Raw genomic sequence first — 22,000 nt, forward strand, 5'->3', positions numbered from 1 at the left:
GCGATTTGAAACCCGGAGTCGAGGCCGACGTGCACTGTTAGCTCCGCGGGAGCGGTCGAGGCCCGGGCGCGCACCCAGTGGCCATGGGCTCGCGGGCCGGCGGGCGTCCCGGGGCGGGCTGAGCGCCCGGCGAGCCCCGACGTCCCGGGGGCCCGGGCGACGCTCCGCCCGCGGTCACGGCCGTCCGGCGCGGCGCTGACCCCGGGGGCCGGGCCATGGCCGGCCGGGCTTGCGGCTGCGGCTCGGGCCACCTGAACGAGGACAACGCGCGCTTCCTGCTGCTCGCCGCGCTCATCGCGCTCTACCTGCTGGGCGGCGCCGCCGTGTTCTCCGCGCTGGAGCTGGCGCACGAGCTCCAGGCCAAGCAGCGCTGGGAGGAGCGCCTGGCCAACTTCAGCCGCCGCCACAACCTGAGCCGCGACGAGCTCCGCGGCTTCCTCCGCCACTACGAGGAGGCCGCCAAGGCCGGCATCCGCGTGGACAACACCCGCCAGCGCTGGGACTTCACCGGCGCCTTCTACTTCGTGGGCACCGTCGTGTCCACCATAGGTAAGTGAGCCCCACGGGCGGGCGAAGGGGCGGGAGGATGGCCTGGCACTTGCCTGCGCGGGCTCCAAGGGCAGAACGGCGCCTCTCAGCCCTGCCTGCACCGCCTCCGCGCGCAGCCCGGCTGCACAGATGTGAGCTGTTGCCTCCCCGCGTCTCTAAATGTGGCCCCTGGATCCTCGGGGAGCTTGTTAGAAATGCAGTTCCCGCGCGCCCCTACCCCCACCCCCACCCCCGCCGCCTCGCGCCTTCTGAGTCAGAATCTGCAGCTAACGAACTCCCCAGAGGACTTGAATGATCCATAAATTGGAGGCGCTCTGCTCTGGGAGATTTTCAGTCTAGTTAAGGAGCGAGCCATTGCTTGAGTTCATGGAACTTTCCGGAGAAAGCTTACAAATTGGGACAGGAACCTGTAAACGTTTGTGGAGTCGTACCACGCACAAGGCACACTGATCGGATGGGGAGGCACAAATTTAAAAAGAGCCGGTCCTTGACTTCAAGCTTACGGGGAGAAAATCAGATTGAATTTTCCAACCAAGTTGGAAGTTAGGAGGCAAAAGTGCTAATGAGGATGGAAACTGTTTTCTCCCAGGATGAATGGGGGAGAAGTGGCCTTTGGGCATAACCAGTTAGTGTTAGGTGTGATTTGGGTTTGCATTCTGGAGGAGGAGAGAAGTGCATTGACAGGCCCCATGAGCTACTGATCTATAGATTAGTGCAAGGAAGGCTGGGGAGGTCCCCTGGTAACGGTGGAGGGGGGCTTTTACTGTCACACTAAGGAGCTGGACCGCATGTAGAGGCAACTGGGAGCCATTGAGAGGTTTTGAACAAGAGAGTGGCGTGGCTGCTGTCAGTGACACCTTTTTTACCTGCAGAAGGAAAAAGTGAGGAGTCTTTGCACCACACCCCTAAGGATTGTTCACTCTTGAAACATAATCGAGCGATAAGGGGTTTGGGTAAGATGTGGAAATTCTGAGGAAAGAAGAGAGCTGGAGCAGAGGTGGGCACTTTGAAGGCTATGCTGAAAGGGAGTGGCTCCCAGGTACCAGCCTCCAGGAGCAGTCACGGCTTACAGTGAGTGGCAAATGGCACAGGGGGCAGGTGCTCTGTAACTGTGGGCCCTGTGTTGATAAGAGAGCTTGTCAGTGAGGCGGGATGACAGGACGCATCCTTGAAGTTCCCACACAGGGTTGTCTTAGGTAAACGTTCTGCCAAAAGAAAGAGCACAAATATAACAAATCAGCCTTAGGCCTGATTAGTCAAGAAAGATTTCCCAAAGTTCGTCTGGAAGCCCAGGGCTTCATTTGGTGAGTAGGAGGCCAGGTGGAGAGGACTGGCATTATTAGGGAGTCCTGGCTTACAGGCCCCATCCCATCCCATCCCAGGTGGCCCTGCCCATCAGCAAACCATTAAGATACCACAATAACTGGGTATCTGGCAAGAAAAACCTGATGACCAGAACACTGGACGCTGAGGGGGACAGAGAAGGAGTCATACCATCTGAAGTTCTCTCCCCCAACCCACATTCCCCACTGGACTCTCTTAGCAGAATTCCTTAAGTTCTTGATTGTATCACCTCCCATGTCTCAGAAGATGGTTCCAGACTTTCTATGTAGGGAGGACGAAGGGCGAACAAACCAATTCGGGACTTGCCTTGAATCTTGTGTGTGCATGGCAAACACGGGTTTTATTTAGATCGAATATTTATGCGGAGTGGCTTTTATGGGAGAGTAGGGGGCTAAGTTCTCCCCCATCACCACCCCCACAAGCCACTCCTTGGTACTCTCCATGGACACAGAGGTAGGAAGGAGCAGTGGGTGTTATAGACGGGTGAACATGAATGCCATAGAAACTGCGACTGTCATGGATGGGTGGGCATGTAAGAGGCAAAATATAATAAGGGAGCCTGGTGGAATAGGAGGAAATCTGGACTGAGAGTCTGAAGGGGAAGCTACTGATCCTGCCTGTGTAACTTGGGCAAGGATCTTCACTCTTCTCAGCCCTGTCTATCTCATCTGAGATGTCTACAAAGGGTTTGCCTTCGTGTCTGGCACACCGTAGCTGTTTAGTAAATACAGAGGGTGCCCAAAAAATGTAGACACATTTTAAGAAAGAAATAAACTGTATTAAAACTGTAATACTCAATATATACTGATAACAAAAGGTGAATACAAGTCCCAATTGACTTCTGCAATGACAAGAGGTGCTCAAAGTGGTTACCATCAGCATCCAGACACTTCTGATTATGGTGAACTACTGCTTGAGCAACGTTGACCAAAGTGTCCACTTGTATACATTTTTTTGGCACCCCGATATTAGTCCTGTCTCTTGCCCACCGCCTCCCCCTGCGCCTGTCCCTCTTGTGAGGAACAATGAGGTCATATATGTTCTTTAAAAAGTACAAGGCACTATGTAAGTATGGGCTTATTTGTTTTTAAAGATTTTATTGGGGAAGGGGAACAGGACCTTATTGGGGAACAGTGTGTACTTCCAGGACTTTTTTCCAAGTCAAGTTGTTCTCCTTTCAATCTTAGTTGCGGAGGGTGCCATTCAGCTTCAAGTTGTTGTCCTTTCAGTCTTAGTTGTGGAAGGCGCAGCTCAGCTCCAGGTCCAGTTGCATCCAGTTGCCATTGCTAGTTGCAGGGGGCACAGCCCACCATCCCTTGCAGGAGTCGAACCGGCAACGTTGTGGTTGAGAGCCCGGACTCCAACCAACTGAGCCATTCCAGGAGCTCAGCAGCAGCTCAGCTCACAAGGTGCCTTGTTCAATCTTAGTTGCAGGAGGCGCTGACCACCATCCCTTGCGGGACTTTAGGAATTGAACCGGCAACCTGGTGGTTGAGAGACCACTGGCCCATGTGGGAATCGAACCAGCAGCCTTCGGAGTTAGGTGCATGGAGCTCCAACCGCCTGAGCCACCGGGCCGGCCCTTATGGGCTTACTTTTGACTTTCTCCTTTCTAACATTTTAATTTATTTCATTAATAGATGTTGTAATAACAGCACTTGCTACCCTTTATTAGAGTACATATTAGGCACATACTGGGTTTACTCTGTAAATACATGATACAGCTCACTGCTATATTATATTCACACAGTTTGTTGACACATCTTCTTGAGCTGGGTTGATTATCCCCATTGTATAGATGAGGAAACTAAGGTTTCATGGTCTTTGTAAAATAAAGTGTAAAGAAGGAAAAAGTTAAGCCGTCTATAATGACATCACCCAAAGTCAACCAGTGTTAACATTTTGGTACATTTCTTTCTGTTCTTTTTTCCCTATGCACACACATACATATGTGTATGTCTTTTTTTAAAATTGGGATCACATTCTACAAACCATGTATATCTTGTATTTTAATTATAATATTACATGATGGTGTTTTTCTTCTAAAAATTAGTTCCACTCTGCTTTACCCTGAAAAGACTTTGAGATAACAAACAACAAGACAGCGTACAGTAAAATAATCATAAAATGTAAATAAAACTTCAGAACCAGGGAAACACAAAGAGAAAAAGTGGAAACCAGAAAGATCTAGAAAGTTGCTAGACAGGAGCTCTGTCTTAGTTCAGGTTCCTTCAGAAGCAGACGTGGAGCCCAGAATTTGAGTGCAAGCAGTTTATTGGCAGGCGCAAGGGGTACAAGCCCATGAAGGAGGAATTGATACAAGGAGGGAGAGTAAGTCAGTATAGGTATGCTATTAGGCAGGAACCAGAGTGGGCAACGAGTACAGGTATACCTCAGAGATACTGTGGGTTTGGTTCCAGACCACGGTAATAGAGCAAGTGTTGCAGTAAAGCAAGTTGTAATCTTTTCGCTGGTAGAGGGTCTTCCCTTCCATTTGCAAAAAGCACAACGCTAGTGAAACATTATTCCCAATAACCAGAAGGGGGAAACAACCCAAGTGTCTGTCAACTGATGAATGAATAAACAAAATATACGTAGATACAATGGAATACTATTCAGCCATAAAAAGGAATAAAAGTGTGATGTATGCTATCACATGGACGGACCTTGAAAACATGTTATTTAATGAGATAAGCCAGACACAGAAGAACAAATATATTATTCCACTTATGAGGTACCTAGAATAGGCAAATTCTATAGTGACGGAAAGTAGAATAGAGGTTACCAGGGGCCAGGGAGAAGAACAGATTGGTTGTTTAATGGGTATGGCATTTTTGTTGGGGATGATAAGAAACTTTGGGATATACATAGTGGTGATGTTTAAACAACAGCGTGAATGTATTTAATGCCATTGAATTGTACACTGATGAATGGTTAAAATGATAATTTTACGTGTTTTTAACCACAATTCAAAAACCAGAGCAGAATATTAAAACACAACTCAGGGATGTTAATTCCAAAAGAGGCTGGTGATCAGACTTGAAGCAAAAATAAATTTAGAGTACTCAGAGAAGTAGATTGACAGTTTATCCTGTAAATGATCTTATGTAAATATCTTTTTTTCAATATGCTTTTGTTAGGAGTTTGTTTCTGTGTTTGCCTGGTTTTTTATAACTCTGTTTACAAACGACTTGAGGGGGCGGCTGGATGGCTCAATTGGTTAGAGCACAAGCTCTTCACAAGGTTGCTGGTTCAATTCCCCCATGGGATGGTGGGCTGGGCCCCCTGCAACTAAAGATTGAAGACGGCAACTGGACTTGGAGCTGAGCTGCGCCCTCCACAACTAGAATGAAGGACAACAACTTGGAGCTGATGGGCCCTGGAGAAACACACTGTTCCCCAATATTCCCCCAATAAAATTTTTTTTAAAAAAAGGATTTGAAGTCATTTGCATGTAATATGGTCAGGGTAGGCTTAGGCTTTAGGTTACCCCAGGATCTCAGTACTTGAACACACACGGCCCACTGTGAGCTCAGTGACTCCCAGGGCAGTTGTCCCCTGGGTGGGCCCAGTGTTCCAGGCTTCTTTTATTTTGTGGCTCCTCTTCATTAGCTCACACTTCCAGGACTGCCCAGGAAGGGGAGAAAGTGCTGAAGAGTGGAACACCAGCAATTACGTGGCCACCACCTGGAAGTGACATACGTCACCTCCACACATGTTTCATCGGCCAAATCAAGTCACATGGGCACACCCGACTTCAAGGACTTAGGGAACTACATTCTTCCCATGAGCCAGAAATGGGTGAGACTGGATCCTGGTGAATAGCACAGATGTCTGCTACGCATACATGAGTACAATGCACTAGAAATGGATACTAATGGATTGAAGACATAGGGGAGATAAGAAACCTTGAGTAGGAGAGGACAATTAAGCCACCAGTTATTGATACACTATATCAAAAGGGCCTGTGTAATTGCCAGGCTGGCTGCTTGGAAGACACAAACTTTTTTAGTCTTGAATAAAAGTTTCTCCTACAGATTATCCTGAAGAGGAGTAGATAAAGTGGTGACTAATCTCCACAGCATCCGGACCATAACTAAGAAAATCATGTGCCGCTACGTCCCTCAGTGCAATGTGCAATTCAGTAAAGGTCAGAGCTATGCAGGGCAAGTGTACAGCCCTCGGTGGCATGGGCGGGGAAGGACATTTAAAATTCTCTACAAGCTGTTCCCATCCTTTGGTGTCACTCACCTGAGGTGAGTGTGGTGCTTGTTACAATGCAGGTGTTTGGGCCCCCTTGCAAAGCTCCCAATACAGTACAGCTGCATTTTAAGAAATTTCCCCGAATGATGTAGGCGGGACAGGGAGCACGCTGCAGGTGTGTGTGACAGGCACAGGGCTGAAAATCAAGACTGCCTTTGAGGACCCTCGGTGTTCAAGGCTGGTCCATGAATCTGTTGTCAGCATCGCCGCGCATCTTTCTAAGGCAGAGTCTCAGACCAACCCCAGACCAGCCGAATCAATCTGCTCTTGAACAGAATACCCAGGCGAGTGCTAGGCACGTGGCAGAGAGGCCTGGAGTCTAGAAGGCTGTTGTTTTGGGATGTTGCTGACGAGGGCAAGCCCTCTGTGCTTAGAGCCCAGACACACGTGTGGTGGCCAGGCTGGCACGGAGAGGCGGGCAGATGAGCTCATCTGTGGCCTTGGTGGACCTCCTCGTCAACTGGTAGTTACAAGCTGTAAGTGAGGAGCAACTTGACCTAGAGCACCACTGCCCAGGTGCAGGGACGCAGTGGGCTCAGGTTGAGAGAGTGAACCTGGCCACGTGTGGGTCTGAGGAGCTCGGGCACGGAGACGCCGAGCCCCTCCTCCGTGGGGGACCGCTCAAAGTAGATGACCAGATTTGATTCGTTTTCATGGAGCAAATAATTATACTGGTGCCCCTTTTGGGCCCATGATGTGGCTCGCCATTAGTGCTTGTGTAGCAGTATTCTTCACGGTTCTTGTGGGGTTCAGGAGCTGGGCTGACAGGCATGTGATTTAGCCTAGCCAACGTGCAAGTCTATGTGTGATTGAACTGATATTTCAGAATCTGATTTTTTCAGTTTTTTCAGAACTGATAGTTTTCAGGATCTGTTTTTTTTACCCCCGCATGGGAACAAGACTAAAGAAAGAGCTTTTGAAATCAAATTGTATCAGGTTCAAACAATAAAGTACTGGAAAACACCATTTCACAGTGTAAAGCTAGAAATTGACATCAAATATGAAGAACAGGCACTCAGAAAGAATAAAACATCCCACAGACACATTAATGGATGTCACACATTAGGGGATGTCATATGTGTGTCAAGATTTTAATCACACATTGAAAAGGCACTTCACATTTTACAAAGCATTTGCACACACACCTTTTGAGGTAGAAGTTATTATTAATTCCATTTTAGCAATAAGGAAACTGAGGTACAGAGAGTATAAATATCTTAAATGTAGAACTATACAGCTACAAAGTGGAAAGTCAGGATTAGAACCAGATTTTGTTTTGTTTACCCTCTGTTACTAAAAGAAATACATACTCTTTATAGAAGACTATCTGGGAAAGTAGAAGAAAGTAGAAATCACCCATAATTCCACCAATCAGTGAGAACCGCTATTAACAATTTGGTGCCTCATATTATATTAAACCTGATATAATATCAATTTAATTGGTGCTAAAGATTTTACTGAATCGGATGCATCATTATTTTAAATACCCTTAAGAAAGAAAAGAATGCTGCCAATTAAATTCTAATATGCTAGCAATTGTGAAATCATCTTGACTTAAAAGATGCTATACTGTTGGAAAAGGTATGTCTCAAAAATCACTGAACTATGTCATTTTTTAAAATTTGATTATTTTCCATATAACCATTACAACATGAGCCTATTGTTGTCATTAGGCTCAATGAATTTCATTACAGTTAGAATGTATTTGATTTATGCTCAAGCTGATTAATTTTAAATATTAGAGTTACCTACAGCTCATTTTCTCTCATTCACTAGCTAATCCTCTCCCCGTTTTTCTGATGGGAGCAAGGGGATATTGTGTTAGTCATTGTGTACTTGTGCTTTGGACTTTAAAGGGTTTTAGAGCTTTGTCATGTTTGTGTCATACTTTCCATCCATTATTGTTTTTTAGTCCCTGTTCATTGTTTATCTATCGCAACATTTTAAATTTCTGTGCAGTGTCGTGTTTCAGTCTTTTCCTATTGTGGTGTCTTCCCTTGTCTTTGTGCTCAGAAAATATTTTCCCATCCAGCTCTTATAAGAGTGCTAGTTTGTGTTCAGCGTTTTTCCAACTGGTCTATGCTTTCAGATACAGCGGTAGTTTTCATAGCACTTGAACGTGCCGTTTCATGTGCACAATGAATGAGTGCTGTTGAAGTTATAGCTAAGGATCCATGCGTGGTCACAGGGAAAGGAGAAGCAGCAAGAGTGGTCAGTAGGAATTTGCATTCACCCGAGGTAGGGTGAAAGGGCCATCTCTCTTCTGATCTATCTTATAAAATTTCATGGGGAAGCCCAGACTGTCTGTTCTGTGAACGCTGGGTTTGTTGAGCTATTTGTTCCCTACTTGGAACATTTCAGTATCTGGAGATCAGAGCTTTATTGGAGGACATAGCTCTCACTCTCCACCGTCTAGCGTCCCAGTACACAGGCATGTTAATCTCAGCTTGTTTCATTAAAAATTCTTGTTTAGACTACAGAACACGGTGATTTCCTCTTTTTTTATCCTAAACTCCATCCTATTCTCTCTTCCCCTCTGTGCCTTTCTCTAGGAAGGAGAGACGAGTTTGGTATAAATATGACCCCACTCATTCTTGCGCGCCTTGGGACTCTGCCAAAGGGTCGTGTTCTATTCAAAGAAGCACGGTCCCTTAGCCCAATACAGTGAAAAAGGAAACCTAATTTTTGCCTGCATATCTCTAAAGCATATTAAAAGAATCTTCAATGTATAAAACAAAGGAAAGTTCCCTCTCTTCTTCTCTCCCAGTCTCTCATATCTCAAAGGAGTTCTGGGGCCTGCCATCACTAAACCTTCCCCAAATCCTCGCAGCCCTAAAAGTCTTTCTGTCCCTCCTCATCCCCACCCGCAGCTCTCTCTGTTCTCTTTTATCACGATTGACTTAACCTCTCCAGCTTCTTTACCTTTCTCTCATTCAGCCTGTACCTGGTTCCTCCAGAGTCAAGGATAGCTCTGGGAGTTGGCCCAGCAAGCGACAGTTCTTTCCCTTTAGGAGGAAGGAGGAAGCGCCAGGGAAGATTGTGATCACTAGTACATTGGTGACTTCACGCATGGGGACACTCTCAGCCTGTGGAGGAGGACACGACTGTGTCAGCCCCAGAAGCACACGTTCCTGCTGAGGACAGCGGGGAATGCACCTTGTCAGGAGGCATCTCCATCATGACACTGCTTCCCCTTCATCCTCCAGGCTCTGCCTCCTTCTGTTGAGTCTGAATTGTCAGACGTGATAACGCTCTTCTGAAATGCCGCACCTTTAGCACAGCCACTGCATCTTCCTTTGGCCAGAGAGCCACCTTTAGAAGCATAATTAAGTGGTCAGATTTTCTTGTTCCCATTCTCTGATCAATCCCCATGTCTCTTCTATTGATCACCCCGCTTTGGAAGGGAAACCCTGTCGTCAGCGAATCCAAAGGTCAGGCCATGTTTCAAAGGAGTGTAACTTGAGGAGTGGACTTAGGGGGCAGCTAGGCCTGTGCCCTGGAGAGAGCAGCCCCACCACAGACATTCAGCTTCTAATTGTAACACAGCACTGTCCTGGCCAGACAGGTCTGATGACAGCTTAACTAGAGTTGGCGTCCCCCAGGTACAGCTTTGATCTGGGAGCTCCATCCAGGTTTCTTTCCCTGGAGCGAGAAGAACAAGAAGCTCTTAACTCTTCTTGGTCAGTAGAAGCATCTTGATTTTTTCAGTTCACTTAGTTACCTGTTTGTGCATGACTCTGAACCAAGCATATTAGCTGAGTCCTTGTGTAACCACTAATTAATAAAAGGAGCGAAGGGCAGTTAGATTCTCTTAACTCTTCTGATTCTCATGTCGTCACATTATAATCCGTAGTACACGCTATTCTGGGTTTTTGTTTCCTTTTACATTATTTTCTATACACTTTTCAAGTATTGTGTGTGTTCCTATTAATATGGAATAGTTGATTTAACCTCAAATTGTTGGACTTGCGGATTATATATGATTTTTTTTGCTCTTGTGTATAATACAATTTATGAAATATATTGGGTATTTACCGTGGTTAAAGCCAGTACACATCTTTATATATGTTTAATTCTCTAACAACCCCAGGAGGGTGGGTACTATTAATATTCTCATGTCACAGACCAGAATCCTGCGCCCCAAAGAGCTTCCATGCAATGTCCGGAGTTACCCAGGTGGTGGTAGTGTGGAACCTGCCTTCAAAGCTGAACACTTTGAACCACCCCTCCTTTGCCATTTTTCTTCCTTTGGGGGCCTGTTGTGGGAAGAGTTGCTAACTAAAGGACCATGATCTCTTTCTTCAGTTGTGGTGGTCCTTAGGTGACATGGGATAATTTAAGAAGACAGAGATGGTCTGGTTAGCAGATCTCAGGACTTTTGTGATATTATAACGTCTACAATTCCATGGGTAAAAGGTTTGGGTAGTGTTGTGCTTACCAACCAGGAGTCCATGGAAATGGAGGCTTATACCTCCTTTTATAATATTTCCCGGTCCTCTCACAGTTGCAACCTTTCTCCCATCACCATGACAACTAATGTTCCTGCCCCCAGGACTTTCATCTCCAAATCAGACATATTTTTTTCTTTCAATTCATTTCAATTTATCTATTTTATTATTCTTAGTTTCAGGTGTATAAAACAACATAATGATTAGACATTTACCCCCCTCACAAAGTGATAACCCCACCAAGTCTACTGCTCGTCTGACATCATACGTAGCTGTTACAATACCATTGACTATATTTCCTTTGCTATACTTTACATCCCATGACTATGTATGTATTTTTTTAATTATAGTTGATATTCAAGATTATTTTATATTAGTTTCAGGTGTACAGCGTAGTAGTTAGACATTTATTTAGTTCATGTAGTGATTCCCGCCAGTAAGTCTAGTGCCTATTTGGCACCATACGTAATTTTTACAACGTTATTGATTATATTCCCCATACTGTATTTCACATCCCTGTGACTACCAATTTGTACTTCCTAATCCCTTCACCTTTCTCCCCCATCCCCTAAACCCCCTCCCGTCTGGCAACCATCAGTTTGTTGTCTGTATCTATGAGTCTATTTCTGTTTTGTTTATTCATTTATTCTGTTCTTTAGATTCCACATATAAGAGATCATATGGTATTTGTCTTGCGCAGTCTGACTTACTTCACTTAGCATAATAACCTCGAGGTCTGTCCACATCAGACATATTTGGTCCCAGAAGTCACGTCCTAACTCTGCCTGTGCGCTCTTGGCATGTTAGCGCCAAGGTTATCTGAGTCGGGTCTTATTAAGCGTCTGATGCTCTTATCACCCAGGGCAGTGGATTTCAAATTCTGCTCCAAGGATCCCTGGGTTTCTCTGTGGTATCTCAAGGCTGCCTTGAGGGCCAAGGGAACCCCTCAAGTTCTTATCTCTGTTATTTTTGTTTATGTCCAAAATTAGATCTTATTCTGCCACCTTTTTATTGATTATTTTGGTATCTAGAATAGATTTTTATATAGCCAAATGCAGTCATTTTGACTGGCAATGTTTTCTATGTTTTTTGATAAATTCAGGTGCTCTTCATGGTTGAGATAAATAGTCTCATCCATTCTTTGTTTACCTCTAACTCATCTCAGATTTTATTCAAAAAGACTGCTTTTTAAATGGCTTTGTGTGATTGTCTTTATGATTATACTTTGATTTATATCTAAAATTATCACATAATTATTTGGGAATATGCATTTTGCAGAATTCTCTTTTCTATTTGAGTGTTTCTTTGTAGCCTGATATCCATATATAGTTCAGCTGGGTTTTCTCTTATGTTATAGAATTTTGGAGCAGGAGAGAACATAAGCTCCAAACACACTCCAAACCTAGTAAACACACCCAAAATAACATTTCAGTTGTGTGTTTTGGGACATATAAATCCAATTATTGATTTCATCACATGTGTAACTTTTGTCATTTTATTAATACTGTTGTTTACCTCTTAGTGCTTTATATGCTAACATCTATTTTTAAACTTACATACGAAATACCTGCAATATATTAGCAGATATTTGCTGACTTTAGATCATCTCTCCAGTTGTAATTTTTAGTAATTTTTTTAAGTAAACCACTTAATACATTTTTAAATCAGTTTTAGACTTTTCCCTTTGTAGGGGAATTTGGCACATTTAATATTACATCCTCTCTTGTTCTGTACTTCTCTTGTTTTCCTATTTTCAATTCTGTGCCTTCTATTACAGTGAATTGAGTATCCTTTTTGTCATTTTATAACATGTGTGATCAGAATGACATTTATCTAAACTTCCTGCGCATAAAAAACCAATTTTGCCACTATTTTTCATGTTTGTAAATAAAATTAAGACCCCTTTCTCTGGATGATATGGAATCTTGCATTTTGGGGTTCAGCCCCATTCCTTCTACCTGTCCTTGTCTCCAAGGTCTCTTGTTGTTGTATCTTGTTCTCTGGAAAAGCTTTTTGCAATTACATTTTCTTTTCTTTTTTATCTTTGAACCTGCATTGTGTTCTAAGATAACTGAGTACACATCACCTCCATAACGTTTTTTCTTTAGTGATCTTACCACTTCTCCTTTTGGTATCTTCCTCTTCATTTAAGTTCCATTCTTCTCATGCCTCTGGACCTTTAGGCTTTGGTCAATAATTTACTTAACACCATTGCATTATCTCAAGCCTTCTGCTTTCAAACAGAAAGTAAAGGCAAGATAATGAAACTTGAAGAGATTTATTTTCCTATGTGTTCTGAAAATAATGTGTCCCGACCGGCAGGACAATGCAACGTGGGACGAGGGGAAGAAACCTGTTGAGGGTGAAAAAAAAAGGGGAGACAGGAGACGCGAAGAATGGAGGCAAGACAGGGATCTGATCAAGCCTCAAAATTTTATTACGATGGCGGGTTATATATATAGCTATGTCAGATGGGGGTGGGATATGCTATGTCATAGGGTGGCGAGGTACTTGTCGCGGGCTGATAGGCTAGGACAGGGCGATGCCATATGAGGTACAAGGAAATGGGCAGGCTCTGGGTTTGGCGCGCGCGGGCTCTGGGTTTGGCGCGCGCGGGCTCTGGGTTTGGTGACCAGGAAGTTCTGCCTAGGCAAGGCCTGGGGATTTCTATGGCTTCCGACATCTCCTCCCTTTTTGTTTGTTTTAAGGAGGTGGGCCTTGACCGAGTGAGGGAACAGAGGCCTGGTTCCTCCAACGAGCAGAGCTCGTTATTGGATGGTTTTGGGTATCTTTTGTGGAGGAGAGGTAGAGATTTTTTGATACCAACCTCTATGCAAACCAGGTATGTTCTCAGGAAAGTTAAAGGGAGCCGACCGTTGTGAGTCGAGCCCTTTCCTTGCAAATGCTTTGCTTTGCACTCACCTCGGTGCCCATACCCCTCCCCAACTCGTGGGGGCAGTAGACATACCCTTAGTATTATGTCGTCCCCGTGGGGAGGAAGCCAAGATAGCCTTCTTCGAGGCCGTCCCCTGTTGCTAGCCGCTGATAATGGATTTGGATTGGTTTGGCCAAAACAGCATCGATTTGGTTTTTAATGAGGTCAGTAATGCGCCTAAAAGCCCATGGCCCGAAGGCTATTAAGAGAAGGATGCATAGGAGGGGGCCAAGGGTGGGGAGCAGGTAGGGGAGAAGTCCGTTGAGACCCGTCCAGAGTGGGTTTTCGAAGAGTTCTTTGCGTCTTTTTACTAGGTCCTCTTGTAGTTTTTTGATCTTGTCTCGGACGATCCCAGACTTGTTAGCATAGAAGCAGCAGCGTTCCTGTAAAGCTAAGCAGATACCTCCCTGTTCTGCAGTGAGAAGATCTAGGCCTCGACGGTTTTGTAAGACTACTTCAGCTAAAGAGTCAATCTGATCTTGGAGATCATTGATGGTCCCAGAAAGTGTTTGGACATCATCTATCAGCTGGCGTGATAGTTTATTGTAGGACTGGACTGCAACACCTACTCCCGCGGTACCCGAGGCTATTCCAGCAGTAATTCCTAGCCCTACGAGTAAGGGAATGGCTGTAATAGCACGCTTGTGGCGCCCGGTGGCAAATTCTAGGCTGGGGAGAGGGACAGGTGTGTCTCCTGGGATAATAGAGATATCAGGGAGGAGACTAGCTGAGACACAAAGTCCAGTCCAGTTGGTGGGTAACGTGGTGTAAGCGAGGCTGTTCCCACATATGAAAACTTGTCCAGGGCTAGAACACAAGGTTCCGTTAACTTGAATGATGTCAGAACAGTTAGTAAAAGTGACAAACCCTAGATCTACATCAAAAGTGTTGTTTTGAAATTGTCCCTGATAGCAGGGGGAGGTATTAAATCCTACAGGTTGAACTCTAAGAGGAAGGGAGAGACGGGAACAGTTAGAGATTTGTGTGTTTACTGTGATATTGGAGGGGATTGCAGTAGGTATGGGAGTTCCCATAGTCATGCAAAGCCAGCAGTCCTGGGCAAGAGAAGGGTTGGAATGATTTAAGGCCCAGAAGGTGGATTCGAGAATGTTGTTGGTTTGTGTGTCTAAATCCATATCCCGGGATTTTGGGAGAGCCAAGGGGTGGTAAGTTAAAGGGGGGAATAGGTGGTGGAGTATTTTTTGAATGTGCTCAGTGACAAGAGTCTCTTTTAATATGTCATTTGGCCCTCCGCCATCTGAAATGTGGACAGGCATTTTAGTTGGCCAACAGACTTTATTTCCAATTGTACCACTGCAGCCCGCCTGACTATATTTGTTATTGTCAGAGAGGGAGGTGGAGTCCCAATCGCCTCCGAATGTGGCGGACCTACGTCTCAATAACATGGCTGTGAGATAAGTTTGGTTGTCTGAGCCAGTACAAATTTGGGTGGTTGTGTAGCAGGAAGAATGCATTTGATCAAAATAGCTGCATTCGCTGGGGCAGGGCGGTGGTAGTCCTGCAATGGGGGGAATAATGCGGGGCTTATTGGTACAGGTCCATTGTGTTTCATCTATTCCTAGTCCGAATCCCCCCTTTATATTAGGATTATAGGCGAGGTAGGCTACTTTATTACCGCAATCAGTGGATGCTAAGTATGCTAAATCTACCTGTCCTTGTGGGGCTGGCTCCTCGGTGTGGGCACGGAGGTATCCACTGGGCACTGTGCCTCCCGGGCAGTCACATGGGTTGCCATAGAGCTGTCTGTATAGCTGCTCGCGGCTTACGGGGGGCCCAAACCCTCCGTAAACGGGGATGATGAGGAATGTGAAGAGTGTCAAAGTGAAGGACTCCATGAAGAACTTTATGTCCTGTGAAAAGAGAGAGAGATTTTCTCAGGGAAGATATCCCTGGAGTCTTTATGTGTTATTTGGATTTGGGGTGTTGACAGGCTTAACGAGACGCTCTGGCAGCCATCGCGCGCCGCCTTCCTGAGAATCATAAATGCAGGCTGACCCACGTCCCCAAATGAGGACTGGATCGGGGCCGTTCCATTTGGAGGTTAATGGATCTTTCCACATAACTGTAGCATATTGATTTTTTGTTTCTTGGTGCCAGAAGCGATCGGCAGCCGATTTTCCCTGAGCGTCAAGTTGTAGGAAATTAAGGGTAAACAATGCATGGCTGAGAACATTACGAGGAGATCCTTTGGTCGGATAGGCAGTGGTGGTTTTTAACTTGTTGATGGTGTTTTTGAGTGTCTGGTGGGCTCGCTCTACAATGCCCTGGCCTTGGGGATTGTAAGGGATGCCAGTGACGTGTTTGATTTGGAATTGAGCACAAAAGGCTTGAAATGCCTGGGAGGTATACCCTGGTCCATTGTCTGTTTTTATAGTTTGAGGTTTTCCTAGTGTGGTAAGGCATTGGAGGGTATGGGCTATGATGTTTTTTGTAGCCTCGCCCCCATGAAGGGTGGCAACCATGAAGCCGCTGAAGGTATCTATAGTTACGTGTACATACTTTAAATGGCCGAATTCAGGAATATGTGTAATGTCCATCTGCCAGATTTGTCCAGGGAGTAAGCCCCTTGGGTTAACTCCTAGGTGAGGAAGAGGCAGAAAGGTTATGCACCCTGAGCAACTTTTAACAATGTGTCTAGCCTGATCTCGGGTAATTTTGAATAACAAGCGAAGTGTGTGGGCATTGACATGATGTAAGTTGTGGAATTGGGTGGCTCGCGTTATAGGATCTAAGGTTAAGGGACATACTAAGCGGGTATGATTGTCTGCTATAGCATTGCCCTGTGAAAGAGGTCCAGGGAGGTCAGTATGAGCCCGAAGATGACTAAGGAAAAATGGGGTCTGTCTTTGTAGTATGAGATGTTGTAGTTGTTGAAAAAGTTTGGCAGCGCTGGTAGAGGGCTTGATATATGGCACTGTTTCTAGTTGGGGCACAGACAGGGCGATATAGGCACTATCAGTGTACAAGTTAAAGGGTGACTCCTGTAGTTTTTTAAACACTTTTATAACGGCATAAAGTTCAACAAGTTGGGCAGACTGAAATGGAGACTGCACCTGAAATCTTTGTGAGTTAATGACATATGCTGCTACGCCAGAAGAAGACCCATCCGTGAAAACCAAGGCGGCATTTTGTAATGGTTTAGTGGCTGTTATCTTTGGAAAAACAAAGGGATGTAGTCTGGAGAACTGTAGGAGTTTATTAGGGGGATAATGATTATCTATCTTGCCCTGAAATGATGTAAGGGAAATGATCCAGTCATCGTTATTTTGGGTTAGCCAATTAAGCTGTTCTTTAGTGTAGGGGAGAATGAGCTGATCAGGGTCCCTGCCAAAGTGTTGTCGGCTTTTTTCTCTTCCTATCTTAATAAGTTTGACTACCAGGGATGGGTATGTGACTAGGACCTTAGACGGGGAGGAGGGTAAATGAACCCAGAAGAGGGGATTATCTTGCCATAAGACCCCAGTAGGTGTATGAGGGGTTGCACAAATAATGAGGGAGAAGGGCTGTTTGTATGATAGGAAGGTGACTTGTTGTTGTTGAATTGCCTTTTCTAGTAATTGAAGAGAGCCCTTTGCCTCAGGCGACAGCTCTCGAGGGGAGAGAGGGTCTGAGTCTCCCTGAAGAATATCAAAGAGGGGCTTGAGGTCTCCTGTAGTGAGCCTTAAGTATGGTCGAAGCCAGTTAATATCTCCCAAAAATTTTTGAAAGTCATGTAAAGTGTATAAATGACTAGTTTTAAGTTGGACTTTTTGGGTGGTTATGGACTGATTATGTAGCTCAAATCCCAGATAGTAGTAGGGGTCTTTGAGCTGGATCTTATTGGGGGCAAGTTGGAGTCCATAAGTGGTAAGATTGTGAGTTAAGTGTTGGCAGCATTGGAGTACCTCTGTGGTGGTCTTTCCTGCTAGAAGGATATCGTCCATATAATGAATAATATAAATAGTGGGCCATTGTGTTCTAACAGGATCCACAGCTTGTGCCACAAATTTTTGGCATAGGGTGGGACTATTGGCCATGCCTTGTGGGAGGACTTTCCACTGAAAGCGCTGCATAGGACCCTTGAAGTTGGTTACAGGCAGGCTAAATGCGAAACGCTCTCTGTCCAGGGGGTGTAAAGGAATGGTAAAGAAACAATCTTTAAGGTCTATAATAATCTTGTGATAGTTAGCTGGGATAGCTGTCGGGGAAGGGAGGCCTGGTTGGAGGGCTCCCATGGAGAACATGGTTTTATTAATTTCTCTGAGATCCTGAAGGAGGCGCCAAGACCCAGACTTCTTTTTAATAACAAAAATGGGTGTATTCCATGGCGAAGTAGTTGGTTCTATATGTCCTGCCGCTAATTGTTCCTGCACTAACCGAGAAGCTGCGGACAACTTTTCCTCAGGTAGTGGCCATTGGTCCACCCAAACGGGGGAATTATCTTTCCATTTTATCTTCTCCGCATGGGGTGCAGGAGGATCAATGGCCGCTAGGAAAAATCCTGACTGCCTAATCCTTGTCGGTTAGGGTTGGGCTTTATAGAGAGGGGATTTTTTATCCCTTGACCAGCTTTTCCCAGTCCCTGTCCAGGGAGATAGCCTTGGTTAAGCATCTGTTGAGCAACTATTTCGTTGGGGCTGCACATGATAAGTTTGAGTTGTGATAGGATATCACGGCCCCACAGATTAATGGGAATTCCAGAAATAATATATGGCTGGACCTTACCAGTATTGCCCTCTTCGTCTTCCCATGAGAGTATTTTAGAGCTTTGTCTGGGATTGGCTGATTGTCCTATGCCCTGTAGATGGGTATATGAGGCTTTAGAGGGCCATGTTGAAGGCCAGTATCTATCTGAGATGACTGTTGCGTCCGCTCCCGTGTCTATTAAACCTTGAAATTTTTTTCCATCTAAGTACAGGGTTAAAAGTGGCCTCTCTAAAGTGACCTGTTGTATCCAATAGGCATCTGAGGAGCCGAAGGCGGACTCCCGTCTCTTTGGTGTCAGATATTGTTTATTAGAGGTGTCTAATGGGAGAAGCACAAGCTGTGCTATCCTTTGGCCTTTTACTATGGATACAGGACCCAGAGGGGCCGAGGCTAAGAGTTGTATGAGTCCTGTATAATCATTATCTATGACTCCTGGGATTATATTCAGGCCGGCGAGGGAAGAGCTGCCCCGTCCCAATATAAGGCCAAATGTTCCCGGGGGCATAGGTCCCGTCGTGGTGGTGGGAACGAGTTGGACCCCTTGGTCTGGGGTTAGTATCGAGTCGGCGGCGGCACAGAGGTCCAGTCCTGCGCTTCCGGGGGTAGCCCGGTGGAGGGAACCGACACTTGAGCTGGGAGGATCTGAGGACTTGGTTGTTGGGGAACAAACCTGACAGCCCCTAGGTTGTGTCCCGATGGAGGGGCCAGGGGCTGGCCCCGACTGGGGTTTCCCGGTTTCCTGGAAAGGGGGATACCTTCAATATCTGTTTTAGAATAACAATCAGAGGCCCAATGTTTGCCCCGTCGACATCTTGGGCACACGGTGGAAGGCATTGGTCTGGAGGGTGTCGGTGGGGGCTGTGATGAATTTTGGGGTTGTGGACCTCTATTTTTTATTGGGCAATCTCGACTAAAGTGTCCAGGTTGTTTACAGGAGAAACATAATCTAGATTGTTGATTAGGAGGCTTGTTTGAGGCAAAGTCTCGGAGGGCGGCTCCGATAGCGAGTCCCAAGGTATGGGAGGCTCCAACCCCTGAGCATAGTTTAATGTAGTCAGCAAGGTTGCCTCCACGGTGGGGGCGAATGGTTGCCTGGCAAGTGGGGTTAGCATTTTCATAGGCTAAATGTTTAACAAAGGCGCTGTCGTTCTCGCCTTCTCCGACCAACCGTTCGGCGGCGTCGGTGAGTCTGCTGATAAACTCACAATATGGCTCCTCGGGGCCCTGACGAATCTTTGCCAGGGAGGTGGTAGCGGAGCCTCTTGGAGGTAGGCGGCGCCACGCCTTGAGACCAGCGTTCTGAATTTGAGCTAACAGCCCCGGGGGAAAAGTTGCCTGGATTTCATTGGTATGATAGGGTTTTTCTCCTAGTAATTTATCCCGAGTCCATGATCTTGTTGTTCTATTTTCACTATTGCGCTGTGCTATCTCTCGGCAGTTTTCTTTAAACTCTGTGTGCCAGAGGACGTGGTCCCCCCCAGAAAGGGTGGCACGAGCTAATTTAAACCAATCATTGGGTGTGAGCCAACGGTCACTGAGACCTTCAAGAATTGCCAAGGTGTAGGGCGCTGTCGGGCCATAAGAGCTTACTGCACCTTTTAAATCTTTAATATGTTTGATGCCTAGCCGGTGATATTTTTGGCCAGTGGGATCATTGGAGTTGGGAGTGTTATCTTCTGGGTCTTCTGTGTCAGAGGCCTCATCGGCCGAGGGGGGATTATGAGAGTCGGGGGGTTCATTGTCAGTCTCTTCCATTGTATCCTCTTGAGAGGGTGGGCCACGGTTTTGGCTGCGGGTAACTGGAAAGGTCATTAGGGTCTTTTTATTAAGTATTGGGCCTTTTTGAGGTTTTTCAGGGTTTTGGTTAGGCATTAAGGTTTTAAGTTCTTTTTCAAGGGCATGCAGCTCCTTTAGGAGTTGCATATGTTCGCGTTTTTGTTGGAGTGTCTCTCTAAGAGAAGAAATTTCTTGGGTTAAAGATATTTTTGCCTGCCTAATGGGATCGGTTAAGGATGGGGTGTTTTGAACTAGGGTGTCTTGAGGGAATAGGGGTGGGTTTGGGTTTAAGACTGGGTTATAGAATGTTGGGAGTTCCTGAGGGGGGACATAAGGGGGAGGGGTATGTATTTTTTGTGAAGGGGCGCGCAAGGTTGGCGCGGCGAGGCCCCAGGGATCTTCTTTTTTATTATAGCGGGCAGCTTGTTCCTCTAAATCTATCTGGTCTCTTGGGGAGAGCTGGTCCTGATTATTAAAGGCCAAAAGGGAAGGGTAGATTTTAGGGGGGTCTTTTAATGGGTGATTCTCTAAGGCAGAGGCTTCCTGATTATCAGCTTGTTTTTTAGGTTCCTCTGGCATGTCTATTGAAACAGATTGGCAGACAGAAGGGGGGCGGGAACTCTCTTTTAGGACTGTTTCCCCTGTCTGTAAGATCTCTCTAACATCTGGGTCTGAGGAATGTATTTTTAGGATATCATTAATCAGATTCCAATATGAGAATGCCGATACAGGGACCTTGTTGGGTCCAAAAACCCGATAGTAATCATTAAAACAGTCTCCAACTCTCTTCCAATATTTTTGATCAATCGTTCCTTCTTGGGGGAACCAGGGGCAGATATCAGAGACAAAACTGAAAAACTCACGTAAATCTTTTTTTCTAGCCTTAACTCTCCGCATCTTGAGAGATTCCTTAATACCCTTAAGGAAGAGTTCATGTGAACTCAACTCCTGTCCCATGTCAATCACCTACTCACCAATCTCTCGTCCTTCGCTGGGCGGCTACTCCAACGTCGGGCAAACTTGGAGTCTTTTCTTACGGGTGAATACCTCGTGAACTCCAAACGAGCCTTTTTACTGCCGAGGGGGCTGTCGAGTCTTGTCCCTTACGGGCTCGAAACAAGCCACACTCGCGCCGGGGAGGCCCTCGAGTCTTGTCCCACGAGTGAAAACTGCGTGGGCTCGAAAGAAGCCAGCCCGTGGAGGCTCAGGGAGGGGGGGGGGGCCGCGGCGGTTTCCAGAGTAGGTGTCCTCATAGAATCTTCGTACCTCGGGCCCCACGTTGGGCGCCAAAATGTCCCGACCGGCAGGACAATGCAACGTGGGACGAGGGGAAGAAACCTGTTGAGGGTGAAAAAAAAAGGGGAGACAGGAGACGCGAAGAATGGAGGCAAGACAGGGATCTGATCAAGCCTCAAAATTTTATTACGATGGCGGGTTATATATATAGCTATGTCAGATGGGGGTGGGATATGCTATGTCATAGGGTGGCGAGGTACTTGTCGCGGGCTGATAGGCTAGGACAGGGCGATGCCATATGAGGTACAAGGAAATGGGCAGGCTCTGGGTTTGGCGCGCGCGGGCTCTGGGTTTGGCGCGCGCGGGCTCTGGGTTTGGTGACCAGGAAGTTCTGCCTAGGCAAGGCCTGGGGATTTCTATGGCTTCCGACAATAATGCCCTAGTTAGCACTGAGTGGAGAGGGAAAAAGAAAGGAAACAATCTGTCACCTGTTTCTTCTGTGCTTTGTGCTCTGGTGCTGCTCTTCTTCCTAATTCTGTAACCACTTTTATTAGCACTTCAGTCTTGACATTGTATTGTTCCTTTCTGTTGCCTGTACTACTGTTTCTTTGTCTGAGTAATTAAAAAGAAAAAGAAAATGACAAATATATCGACTACAGATTGCATTGGGCGTGTGTAGCAGAAAAGCCCAGTAACAATGGCTTAAGAACTAGAAGTGTTCTTTTCTCACACAGCAAGAAGT

At 45.9% G+C, this 22,000-nt stretch overlaps 1 protein-coding gene across 1 annotated transcript in view; it reads left to right on the plus strand.

Moving 5' to 3' along the window:
* Window positions 1-215: 215 nt before the first annotated feature.
* KCNK13 (potassium two pore domain channel subfamily K member 13) overlaps window positions 216-22,000 on the plus strand; it is a gene marked incomplete at its 5' end in the record, with an annotated part of 79,839 nt that continues 58,054 nt past the window's right edge. Inside the window, one exon of the mRNA XM_081050210.1 lies at window positions 216-549. Within this exon, the coding sequence (XP_080906336.1) occupies window positions 216-549 (334 nt within the window). The remainder of the gene's footprint in view (window positions 550-22,000) is intronic.

This window comes from Rhinolophus hipposideros (assembly GCF_964194185.1).
Source record: "Rhinolophus hipposideros genome assembly, chromosome: 5".
NCBI classification, from domain to species: Eukaryota; Metazoa; Chordata; class Mammalia; order Chiroptera; family Rhinolophidae; genus Rhinolophus; species Rhinolophus hipposideros.